The sequence below is a fragment of the Sebastes fasciatus genome, chromosome 10, assembly GCF_043250625.1.
Source record: "Sebastes fasciatus isolate fSebFas1 chromosome 10, fSebFas1.pri, whole genome shotgun sequence".
Lineage (NCBI taxonomy): Eukaryota > Metazoa > Chordata > Actinopteri > Perciformes > Sebastidae > Sebastes > Sebastes fasciatus.
The window spans coordinates 12,921,769-12,934,823 of record NC_133804.1 but is presented as its reverse complement, the minus strand read 5'-3'; the positions used below and the strand labels follow the sequence as shown (position 1 = coordinate 12,934,823).

The window sequence follows — 13,055 nt, the reverse complement described above, 5'->3', positions numbered from 1 at the left end:
GGTGACGTCATCACCACTATCAGAGCAGTCGGTGTGAGGAGCAGCTCGGACACACAGAGAGAGAGATGGCGTCTCTTCTGCAGCCGGATAGAGTCGTCTATCTGGTCCGTGGAGAGAAGAGGATCAGAGCTCCTCTATCTCAGCTCTACTTCTGTCGCTACTGCAGTGAGCTGCGGTCTCTGGAGTGTGTGTCTCACGAGGTACGTGAACGTTTATCTCCTTTAACTCTCCTCAAGCTAGCCTGTTAGCTTCATGTAGCTACTTTGTTGTTAGCCGGCTTGCTAGTAGCTTTGACAGGTAGGCGGGGCTAGTCTAACCAACTCGCGCGTTGTATGGCTAAGCCGCCTGTCAATCAAACAGTCTCCTCCTCTGATTGGCTGGTGAAGGACGGTTTAAACTTCCGGTGGTGTTAGCGTTAGCACAGCATAAATAAGCAAACAAGCTCTTTGGGTTTAAAGTATTCGCTTTGTATCATATAAAGATTATGTCAAATGAAGTAAAAACTATTTGTTACAACATTAGTCAACCCCAGCTACTATCAAACACTGTTAAACCCCTCCTGTTAACGTGGCTCACAGTTATAGACACCACACCCAGAGAGCTTCAGATGTGTTCAACATTACTAGTCTGATTTTTCAGTGTAAACACGTGATTGCTTATAACGTTACAGTTCAGACCAAAAACCACCAATCTGGCCTCCTGAAAGAAAATATTCAGTCCCCCTCTTCACCATTGTACCACACTGCCCAGATAAATGCTAACTATATTTAATGATAATCAGGTTTATTTATGTAGCAGTTATAAAAACACACTCAGGGAATCCAACAATAAGGAAACCAGTGCAAGGCAAGGCAGCTTTATTTGTATAGCACGTTTCAGCAACAGGGCAATTCAAAGTGCTTTACATAAACATTCAAGAGCTTTGAGACAAAGTGCAAAAGAACATTAAGACATAATTAAAACAGTTATAAAAACATTAAAGATTAGAAAATAAAAGCTAGGATAGAAGCTAAAATAGAATATAACACATGAGAGTAAAAGCTCTAGTGCAGTATATAAGATCATTATCTGGTTTAATAAAAGGCAGCAGCAGTAAACAGGAAAGTTTTAAGCTTTGATTTAAAAGAACTCAGAGTTGGAGCGGTCCTGCAGGTTTCTGGGAGCTTGTTCTAAATATTTGGTGCATAAAAACTGAACGCTTCTTCTGCATGTTTAGATCTGACTCTGGGGACACTAAGCAGACCTGATCCAGATGACCTGAGAGGTCTGGATGGTTCATAACATAGCAGAAGATCAGAAATGTATTTTGGCCCTAAACTATTTAGTGCTTTGTAAACCAGCAGGAGTATTTTTAAATCAATCCTCTGAGAGATAGGGAGCCAGTGTAGAGACCTCAGAACTGGACTGATGTGATCCACTTTCTTGGTCTTAGTGAGGACTCTGAGAGACAGGGAGCCAGTTTAGAGACCTCAGAACTGGACTGATGTGATCCATTTTCTTGGTCTTAGTGAGGACTCTAGCAGCATCGTTCTGAATCAGCTGCAGCTGTCTGATCGTAACATAAACTTTCAAATGTAGATGCACAGTTTGACTGACTCTACTCTTGTACCCCTGTTTTTGTTGATCAGGTGGACTCCCACTATTGTCCAAGCTGTCTGGAGAACATGCCATCTGCAGAGGCTAAACTTAAAAAGAACAGGTGAGACTGATGTGCATACTGCTGACTTTGCACCTGTCTTCTCATTACTTCATCAAATGTATGTCTTTTAATGTCCTTTCATTCATTCCTGATTATCTGTGCTCTACTGTAGGTGTGCAAATTGTTTCGACTGCCCATGTTGCATGCACACACTGTCTACTCGAGCCACCAACATCCCAGCCCCTCTGCCTGATGATCCTACCAAGACGGCCATGAAGAAGGCCTACTACCTGGCCTGTGGCTTCTGTCGCTGGACCTCCAGAGACGTGGGAATGGCTGACAAATCAGTTGGTGGGTGCTGATATGTTATACACAATAATGTGGTCCATATTTACAGTATTTCCAAAAGTTTAACTTCAAATAGCAGAAAGAAGCTTCAGCAGTACCAAAACACCACAATGTGTCAAAGTCCTGTTTGTAGGTCTACATTTGTCCATTAGTTTAGCTCATGCAGAAAGCTGTTATCCGTTGAATGTGTTTCTTATGGCTGTCTAAGTCTCTTGTGAATTTTGTTCACTGCAGCCAGCGGTGGATGGCAGGAGCCAGAGAACCCTCATACTCAGCGGGTAAGTTTTCCCCTCTGGGCATTTTCATTCTCACAAGTTGCTCACATGCTTCCTGATCATGCATAACTTCTGTTTGAATAGATGTGTCTGTGAATGACACCCTTACATAGCTGGCCAGATGCAAAAGCAAACTGGTCGCTTAAGCCATATTCATGGAAGTTCGCGGATTTGCCTCTGATCTGGGGCTTTTGTCCGGGAGCTTCAAAAACTGCGAGCAGAAAATCCGGACTAAAGTCGTTTAGTGTGAACTAGGCATTAGTTGCTGAGGCCACAAATGTGCCGCAAACAACAAATCATAAATGCCCCCTTTCCATTTTTTTTCTAATTCAAGTGGTCATCTAGAAAAGCAAATAATCTAGTAATTTTGTGCGTTTTTCTTATTTTTACACCTTTGATTATTGTACAAATTATTTAGTGTTTCTTTTAGTGATTGTAATTGTTGTGAAACGTGGAAAAGTGCAGAATAATGATAAGCTCCTTATTCTGTACTTTTCCACATTTCCCAAGTTAATTTAAAGTCAACCAATAGTTTTGAAGGGTGCCTGTAATGCCTTCCTGGATTACGCCGAAAACGCACCAGAGCAGCGGCGAATTGCGGCCTGCGGCGAGCTGCCATGTACTGTCTGTGGAAAGCTGCAGCAGCCGCTCCAAGCTCTGAACTGCGGCCGTTTGATTCTGCGGCAAAGTGCGTCCAAACTTCAAGTTGGGGATAGTTTAACTTTTGGCGGCAAATTGTGGCCAGAAAATACTGGCAGCCAATCAGTAAACAGAGTCCTGTCACTCCTGTGACATGTTGACCTCCGTTACGAAGAATTCATTCCTGCCTGAAACACATGAACACATGAACCTAGCCGCAGAAAAATGTTATTATTGCAGCGAATCGCATTTTGCTGCTGTCTGGTGTGTTTTCGATTCTTAGACGTTCAATTGCTGTTTGCTGTATTTTCGAGTTCCCTTTTAGATTATATTTACTTACCTCAAACCCTCAAACTGTTGTGGAAGCGAATAATATGTAGTGTTGGGACACTGTGGGGGGGGGGCATGGATTACCCAGATATGCTTCATCACTCTTATTTTATAAAAAAATGCATCCTCTGGGTTCTCCGGCTTCTTCCCTGCATTCGCTCAATGTCAGCTGGGATCGGCTACAGTCCCCCCGCGACCCTGGATAGAATAAGCGGTTACAGATAATGGATGGACAGATCTCTGGATGAAATGTTTGTTCTCTACAGATCAACAAGCTGATCGAGTATTACCAGCAGCTGGCCCACAGAGAGAAGCAGGACAGAGACAGGAAGAAGCTGGCCCGGAGACGACAGTGCATGCCTCTGGCATTCTCGGTACTCCTCTTCTTCTGAGCCCAATTCAGCCTTTTTCAAAAAAAACATACTTTCTTCTTTAACCTGCTCAAATGTCAAACAGCTGTTGTCTCACTGTAATGTGTTACCAAATGTGCATGTACTGTTGGAGCAGAATTTAGATGGCTTTATTTGATACAGAGTTTCTACCTAAACCTCAATAACATTACCAAGGATATACTCAAAGTATGTGCCATTGAGGATATTATATGATTAGCACACCATTAACCAAAACAGGAAATAATAATTAGCTACATCAGCTGCTTTAGAAGATTTACACCATGTCTATACTTAGGCGGATAATTATGAAAATGCTGTTTACTTGTGGAAATGACATCAGCGTTTTTGGGTTGTTTTCAAAAACTTCTCAATCCACAAGCAAAATCAAACAAAACAGACAAAAAACCCTGCTTAGTCTGTCTGAAAGGCCAAAACAGAGCAGAAAATGTACCTTTTCAAATTTAGCCGCCCCGGTGTGGACATGGTTTTCATGCTTTTGAGCTTTTTGGCACATTGTTTTACCTCCTGCATTCTGTTTATACAATAATTAACATCCAATAAAGCAAACCAGTCTTTCCTATTATGTATTGGAACCGTTTAAAGCACTTAAGCTGTGATGTCCTGCAGTTGTTTTCCATCACTGATGCATTTCTGTTGCTGTTGCATGCCACCAAATGCCACTAATGTTTGCTAACTTGCTTTGGTTTCACCTGGTTCTTTATTCTCTCTTTGTTTCTTTGCTTATGCACTCTGATATTTTGGTTTTTGCCCCCCAGCAACACACTATTCATGTGGTGGTGAGTTGTATTTTTCACAACTTGGATAGTCTCATCTTTACAGTATCGCTGTCTTCTCTTCATCTCTGTTCCTGTCTAATCTGTTACTGAGTGACCTCACAGATCACATGAATGTCTCCTTGGCTAAATGAGACTGAGATCCACACAATGGGAGCCTTTCTGTTGGTTACAGGGAGAGAAGAAATAGAAGACGTTGTTGAAGTCTGTGTAACCAGATCAACATAGTTTTCATACTAATTAAGTCCTGAACCTTCAGTCTGTCAGAGTTGATTCTCTCCCACTATCCTGGGCAGAAAGGCTCCTGTTACTGTCTCTTACCACTAGACAAATGGAATTGTGTTTGGCTTATTTATTGTTTATTTAAGTGATATTACTTTCCATTTTTGTTCTTTAATGTTGTCATAAGTTCCCCTTTTGGGTGAAGACACTGTGTGAAAAGTAGTCATGTAGAAAAATGGTTGTAAATTATGTAATTTCATAAATTTTCTTGAATCCTTCTTTTCAGTAGGCAGAATGCCTGATCTTGTTTTTTTCCCCCCTAAATTCACTCAGGAAAAATATGGCCTTGGAACCAGACTGCAGCGGCAGAGGCCTGGAGCTCCCATATCAAGCCTGTCTGGCCTATCGTGAGTGCTCTTTTGTCATATATCCACGAATGGAACTTTTTTTTCCCCTAGTAAAACTACATGCATATTATTGGTGACTTAGATAAATCGATTCCTTGCCATCCAGCAGCCATAGTTTCATTAATTTCAAGTGTGCCATGAAAATCAATTTGTAGAGCCATGAAACTTGGCCTGAGATACATAGGTAATCCATCACAGTGAACAGTTCGTCACCCCTATTTTTTCTCAAAGTTACATCATCACCTCGTAGTAATACAGTTGTGAGCGATCACCATTTTTATATTCCACCACCGAAATGTATTCAAGGAACCTGCTTAAAGTCTGAAAATGAATAATTGGCCGACAAAAAGTCACTGTATTGACAAAGCATGCAGTCAGATTCAGGAGACACATGTAAAAACAGGCTAGGACACCATGAAAATAAGGATATGAATTTGGTCTCTTGTCTCAGAAGGTTGGTTGGAAGGTTAAGTCTAGTCAAGTCTAGATGTCAAAGTGTCCTTAAACACTGCTTTCTCAAGTCTTAACTGCATGACCATGCATCTTTAAAGGTGTCAAATTCTGAGCTTAGATTGAGTGATTGCCTTCGCACGACTCTCAACATGGAGACGGTTGAGCTGGTGGCTAGCAGCTAATGGTGCTAACGGTGCAAACAACGGCAACAGCGCTGACAGAGATAACAGTGTTTTCCTGGGGGGGGGGGACCAGATGATGGGTGTTACACTTCTACAACGACGCCGTGGACAGGGACTGTGTTATCAGCGGTAACTGCCATAGGAGCGCAGTGCAGAGCGACGGCCATTAGCTGGCTAGTGCACACACATACTGGGACTCGCATGCACTACCATGCACGCGCGGCCGGACCGGCTACGTAAACAAAGCGCAGAGAAGCTCTGAACACACACAGAGGGAGAGCGACTTCATTCTCTGCTCAGGACGGCACTATATCTTTACATAGTAAATAGTTGTTTGCTGCTATATTAATGCTCTGAATTTTGAATTTAGCCCTTTTAAAGTAACGTTGACAAGAAATAGAGTATAGCTGCTGGACTGTTAAGTGGATTACCTACCTCAAGTATTGTGTCAAGTCTTTGCAAGTTATGGAAACCAGTGGCTACCAAGAAGGTACAAAAGAAGTCTAAAGTAAATGTTCAGTGTCAAGTTAAAATATTCATAGGTTATTAGTAGTGAATGTACTAAAACTTCCAAAACCACCTGTACTGTTAGTAAATTTATTGTAACGTGTATATGTTAAGAGTGGTGTCAACATTAGAAAATCTCTTTGTTTTACTGCTTTTAGTTTACATTACATGCCATCATTGTAAGAGATACAACAGATTGTTGATAGCAGTATTTATGTAATTTCACCAGCCTTAAAGAGGGCGAGGACCAGAAGGAGATCTCCATCGAACCTGCCCAGGCCCTTGATGAAGTGGAACCTCTTCCTGAAGATTGTTATACCAGGCCCATCAGCTTACCGGAGGGTAAGAGTTTGATTAGAGCTCACTTAACAACTCTTAATTATTTTTGGAAATGATTACTAATTATCTAAGAAATATCTTGTGTCCTTCAAGTGACCACGCTGCGCCAGCGGCTTCTGCAGCCTGACTTCCAGCCTGCGGGGGCGTCTCAGCTCCACCCCAGACACAAACACCTCCTGATGAAGCGCTCACTGCGCTGCAGGGTCAGTACCACTGCAGGGTTTTACTCTCTTGTATCAGTTAAACGGCTGTTGTTTTTATGTAGATCATATTTAGATAATAATAATTTTCTTTCCTCTTTTCAGAAATGTGAGCACAACTTGAGCAAGCCAGAGTTTAATCCTACTTCAATCAAGTTTAAAATTCAGCTGGTGGCTGTGTGAGTATGAGCATGATGATGCTGATCTTTTTATAATTCATAAAAAATCAAAATCAGCCTGAAGCCTTATGTAGTTTAATTAGATTAAGGTCCTAAAGTTAAATTGTAGCAAAGTGCAACTATAAACACATATTCAGGAAATTATCCATGCAAAAAGCTTAATCATAAACACGTTCTGTTATTTATTATATACTATACTATACTATATACTATATATTTTTAAAAATAGTAGTTTAGGAGTAATTAATGCAGTACAAGTAGCATGTTGCTCTCAGGAGTTTATGGTTTGTGAATGGTTGCATTTTATCTGGTACAACCAGTATGAACTCTCAGCTTTTAGTGAATGTGGTTGAATGCTGTGTTGGACACAGTCCGTGTGTTTGAGTGTAACTGTGTATTGATCGTTCCTCCCACAGGAGTTACATCCCTGAAGTGAGAATTATGTCCATTCCAAATCTCCGGACCATGAAGGTCAGTGTGTGCACTGCTTCTGACATGTTCACTATATCTTTTACATGGTTTATTCATCTTGTTCATAATCTTAACCTCAATAAGTTGAGTCTGTAACATGCTGCACTGAAACACAGCTAACTGACCAGTAACTCAGCTTTTTGAGCTCAAGTTAAGACCGTCTCTATTTTTTTGTCCAAGGAAATTCAGTCACTCAGATATATTAAAAAAAGTGCATAAGTGAGTAACAAGTACAATAAATTTAACAGAATTACGAAAAAACAAGATAATAAAGGACATTTAAACACAGTACAGAGTAGTAGTAGACTAGTAGCAGAGTGTATGAGGGTAAGAATGAGGGTTTGTGTTTTAAGACGGGGTTGTGTCACTAAGGAGACACCGCATCTCTCAGTACTTTTCAGCTTGATGCCCAGAGATTTGAAGTATTAATACAAGGGTCCTTCAGAAAAGGCTGAAATGCACTTGGCGTCCCTAAGAACCTGCTTGCTACAAGCATCCCTGACCAGGACAAAGCCTAGTCCTCAATAAGAATCCCTAGTTCTAATACATTTACAGAGTTAAACGGCCTATTGTAGAGATCCAAAGAAGACCCGACCTTATAAGTGAAGGCAAGTTGGGTTAAACTTTTGTCTCTTTCCCACCGTGTCTGTTTAGGAGAGCCAAGTGCTGCTGACCCTGACCAACCCAGTGGAGAACATCACCCACGTCACATTGACTGCCTGTGAGGACGAGGATCCCGATGACATCAACAGCACAGCTAAGGTATTTAACCAGACTTTCTCCTTCATTTGTTGAAATAAACTGTAGTCACAGAAAGTATCAGTTTCAAGTCCTGGGGGGAATCAGTGTTAATTTCATTAATGAAAACTTTGACGAAATATGTTCGTCAAAGACCTTTTGTTCCACGACTAAGACGAGATGATGACGAGATGGCACCGACGTCGTTAAATACTAACCGTGACGATATCAACATGTAATATCGTTGATGGAAAAAAGACGAGACTAAAATGTAGCTTAAAAAATAAAAACTTTACCAAAATCTCTCAATATTTTCGGCACTTTCCACCTTCTCGTCCCGTCTCCCTGTCACTCTTTCTCAAACACACACTGAGGCCGTCTCTGTCCTTCTTTTCTCAGTCCTCAGTCCTGACAGTTGTGCTACTATAATTCATAAAGTTTGCGGGCTGAGTCTTAAGAGAGAAAACATTTACAAAAGTAATGACTGAAAGTTGTAATGACTTTTCGTCGACTTAAACTAGACAAACTATGAAGGCTACAAATGACAAAAATGTGACAAACTAATAAGAGTTTTCATCTAAAGAGTAAGACTAAGACTAAATCTAAAATAGCTGCCAAAATTCCCAACTACTACCAAATATTGACACTATGATTTAAACAGTATTGGTGTAAATACTGAATGTAAAGAATATGTTAAATGTGAAAGGGAGAGAATTATCACCCAACTCTGCAGTCCAACAGCTAAAAACCCAGATGTTTTAAGGCCAGTGAACATTAAACCTAAATTTGTCAGGTGGTCAGAAACATTTCAATGGGTTGATAATTTAGTTCTGCTGGGTTCACAGTTGTTTCCTAAAACCACTTTATGAGGCGATAATATGTCAGGGCTGTGTGTTTATCAGCTGGTTGGGGAGTACTTCGGCTCCACATGGTGGCCAAACATCAATGAATGGAGTTTTAATTGCTGGGACGAGCACCATGGCTCAAATAGAGAATAAAAGAACTGTGCACAGATTGTGGCGGTTGTTTACCACCTGCCTACTTTTAAATATTGCATATTATATCAACCAGTGTTCCTGCAATCTTACCAGCCATCATCAGAGAGCGCAGGGCGGTGTGTTCCTTCACACCGCCTGTTCCTTATGGAGTAGATAGCCTTGTCATCATCTCATATGCAGAGCAGTTGGGTCCCATTTTACCTCCATCTGTCAGCTGTCACACGCTCGGCTAAGAGTGCCGTGTTCCTGTGCTAAATGGTCTGCTGGGCTGCCAGTTGCCGGCAGCCGCTGCGAGGCTCTCGGTGACTACAGGCTGTTTGTCTTGGCCTCTTTAGCGGTGAAGTCATTGGTCCAGACTGGGTAAGGAAGAGCTCCTGGCCAAAACAGAGCGTCTTCATGACCCATTTCCCTTAACTTTGCGGCCAAACAGAGTTTGCAGTCCAGTCATTCCGCTTGATCTGATATTCAAACACCTGGAGGGCAGCGTGAACTACAGCGGGCCACGCTCGGTTGATTTCATCGACCAGCTCTTTTCAAGGGTGGCTTCGCTCACCTCTTACATATATTTATGTGTTATATTATAGTATGTGTAAGTGCTGATGTTTATAAGGGTTCAATATATTCATTTTACAGGTAAATGTGGTCCAAAGTCCCTTCCCCCCCCCCTCACACATAGCACAGATATGACTGAGTTGTTTTCTGAGCAGTGCAATCATCTCTATAGACAGATTCTGCATTCATACGCAGGGACAGGATTTTGGTATCGGAAGTGTTCTGGTTTCCCTTTGTAGTCTGAGTAGTATCTACCAATCACGTTTGATCAGGCTTTTGTCGGCATTGGCCGAAATGAAATCTCAGAAACCACACATTTAGCTTTTAATTGGTTTAAAATTAGCTTGTAGACTGTCTACTTGTGAAACAATCCGGTCGTAGACGTCGTCTCTCGCATTTCAAGTTGCTAATCGGACTGTAAACAATGAGCAGCGCACGGAAAAGGAAGTCTTGGCCCGGATATCTGCTGGCTACACCGGAACCCCAGACATATAGCCCCTTGCCCACAGACGGGTTATCCGACGTCAGACCGGTAGACGATGGGTTTCGAGATTGGTGCAAACATCAATCTGTTGTATTCAAGTCAGATTTTGGGACAACTCCACATGAATTCTGCAGGGATTCCTCAAAGAGCTGCAAGCGGTGCTTTTAGAAATAGAGCCCCAAGCTGTTGTCAGAGCGACCCAGAAAATCGGACCTAAACCAAAATGGTAAAGTGATTATTTAGGTCTTTATTATGACTGTAAGCTCCTCGTTTATTTCATGTTTGTGCAAATTGCCGCACATCTGCTCATTCTCTAATAATTTCTTAAAATTGTAGTAATCTGTCTCCTTTCTAGAATCAGTTAAATGTGTTGTGTTGTATACAACTAAAGCCACATTAATAGTAATTATTTTAATCTTTTGTGACATATGTGAAGAATACTCGTCCTGGAATAATAATTTTTTCCACAAAAAAATTCAGTTACCCTGTTGAATACATTCTTCAATTAAATCTGCCTCGTCTCCCTCATTAAAAACATCCAGAATCTATACATTTGCAAATATTGTTCACTTCAAAAGTTGTAACTACTGGACTTCCTTGGCTTCCCAAATTAGTCTTGATGTCACAAAATGATGCTGATACATACAGTACGCGTCTTAAACTCAGTTAAGGTGAGCACAGAAACATTTCCTCCTCCAGCAGATGAATTTTAAAACAGCCTTCTAGTGACAGACTGCACATCCATCTTTCTGAACAGTGAAGGTCAAACTTGAAGCAACAATAAGTAAAACACATTCCTGAGTTGAGGGAGATTTATTTAAATATTTTTTCCAGAACACATAAATTGGCATTCCTTCAAAACAGAGAGGCTATATATAATGTTTAAAACCTAGGTTGACTCATCCAATAGTCTGAAAGTCACTGAATGTTGGAACTGTTTGTTTTTTCAGGTTATGGTTCCCAGCAAAGAACTGGTCTTGGCAGGAAAGGATGCTGCTGCTGAGTACGATGAACTGGCTGAACCTCAGGACTTCCAGGATGACCCAGAGTAAGTTAATACACACACACACACACACACATATACACACACACACACACACACGCGCACACATTCACAATCACAATGAATTAATAGTGTGAGGTAACTCTTAACCTGATCTCTCTGTTCTTTCCACAGTGTTGTTGCCTTCAGGAAATCCAACAAGATTGGTTTCTTCATCAAAGTGATCCCTCAGAAAGAAGAGGATGAGGACGTCACCGTTTCTTTCAAGATCCGACACGACTTCCGTAACCTCGCGGCTCCCGTCAAGCAGAGCGAGGAGGGAGTCGAGACCGCCACCGAGGCCATTTGGCTCACGCACCACGTAGAGCTGAGGCTGGGGCCGCTCGCTCCCTGAACATGAATACTCTGTTTGCTGTCAAACAGTCCTAGTGTTGGGTTCTTTGAACTAATTTCTGTAAACTGTGGGATGAATTTAATTTAAAAAAAAAAAGATTTCTGATTCTGCTTATTGATATGTAAGAACTATTTGATCTGCTTAACGTACAGTTGTTTCAGAGTTTTAGCTTAAGTTGCATCACCAGATACATCGTAGGAACGTACAGGGATTGCATGATAGCAGTTTATAAAACTACATGAAACCATGACTGATAAGTGCATCAAGTTTAACTTGACATATTTTTAAACTTAAAACTTAAGTTTACTGATTTGTTGTTTGTTTAGTTTACCAAAAACATGACGATATACTGTATTTCATTATCATTCTCCTCAGCTTAAACACTATACCATCTGTCAGTAAAATGCACTTTTAGTGTGAGGTTACTTATAGGAAACAGAACCTTATAAATACATATAATTACTATTTACATCAATAAAAGTCTTGTTTTGTTTATTGGTTTGTTTGTATGTGCTGCATACAGTATTTTCTGAAATGGCAAAGCAACTACAAAGAATGTTTTGCCTTATTGTGGATTTCTTTTTGTGTGGATTATTGATCTTTGGTGTATGTAGAAAATAGCAGTTTACGTTGTTGAGATGAGTGTTTATACGTTAATATAACAACATCAAGATTATAAATGAGCAGAATCAGAAATCATAATTGAGAACAATCCGAACAATTGCCAACTGTGCAGCCCACTCCTCTGCGCTTTCAGCTTATGTATCCTCCTCGTCAACATCCTGCAGACGGTAATATCGTATTAACTCGCATGCTTCAACTATAGTCAATATCGCACACGTTAGACAATGTCATCACAGTTACTGATCCTGTACTGTTTTGTTATCAGAAAGGTTCTTCTTGGGTTTGAGGGTGATACCTGCCCATCATTTTTGTTATTGTCTGAAGTAAAAACCTTCACTGGCACTATGGAGAGGATGTATAAGAAGCTCTGTAAATTCCATGAAGTACAAAGTGTTCATTATTTAAATGTACTGAGACACTATCATTTTTTTTTCTGATTTAAAAAATGTAGAACTCACTGACCTCTCTGCCAGTGCATATCGTGAGCTGCTGTCATTTTTGGTCTCAAGTGTGTTAGTAAAACAGAGCCTTAAAACACAGTTAATCTTCTGTACCGGCTAATAAAATGACGTGATACTGTAATGGACCTCTTGATTGTTTTTTTGTCTTTGAGGGCTGATGTGACTTTTGTAATGAATTGTGGCTCTCTTAATCGCACACTGACTGTCAAATGCTCTTTGTGGTGTTTTCATTGTCGCCACAGGATGGCGCTGCAGGCAAACAGTTTCTCACATAGCAGTTGCTTTCGAGATGGCACTGGAAAGACACAGAGCATACAGGGACATGCATTCTTCAGTATGATCTTGAATTACCCTACAAGCTGAAACAGTGTGTCTGATTATAGTATTGGTTGACTGAGAAGGTGCAAGACACTCAAGACAGAAA

The 13,055-nt window shown here is 40.9% G+C and overlaps 1 protein-coding gene across 2 annotated transcripts; it reads left to right on the top strand.

Annotated features, from left to right (window-relative positions):
- dctn4 (dynactin 4) lies at nucleotides 1-12,752 on the top strand. Of its 2 annotated transcripts, XM_074648222.1 has the most exons (14): nucleotides 1-200; nucleotides 1,629-1,699; nucleotides 1,812-1,990; nucleotides 2,222-2,265; nucleotides 3,498-3,605; nucleotides 4,400-4,420; nucleotides 4,973-5,046; nucleotides 6,418-6,530; nucleotides 6,621-6,730; nucleotides 6,833-6,906; nucleotides 7,323-7,377; nucleotides 8,032-8,139; nucleotides 11,100-11,197; nucleotides 11,327-12,752. In XM_074648222.1, exons 1-14 carry the CDS (start codon nucleotides 66-68, stop codon nucleotides 11,544-11,546), a joined length of 1,410 nt encoding a protein of 469 aa, XP_074504323.1. In that variant the 5' UTR covers nucleotides 1-65; the 3' UTR covers nucleotides 11,547-12,752. The 2 variants fall into 2 exon arrangements, with proteins under 2 accessions (XP_074504323.1, XP_074504324.1); XM_074648223.1 differs by lacking the exon at nucleotides 4,400-4,420.
- The last annotated feature ends 303 nt before the right edge of the window (nucleotides 12,753-13,055 follow it).

Excerpts from the sequence above, each read along its gene's own strand:
- dctn4 (XM_074648222.1), top strand. The coding sequence starts at position 66 with ATGGCGTCTCTTCTGCAGCCGGATAGAGTCGTCTATCTGGTCCGTGGA. Across the intron at positions 1,700-1,811 it reads GCTAAACTTAAAAAGAACAG|GTGTGCAAATTGTTTCGACT; the intron begins GTGAGACTGATG and ends GCTCTACTGTAG. Across the intron at positions 6,907-7,322 it reads AAAATTCAGCTGGTGGCTGT|GAGTTACATCCCTGAAGTGA; the intron begins GTGAGTATGAGC and ends TTCCTCCCACAG.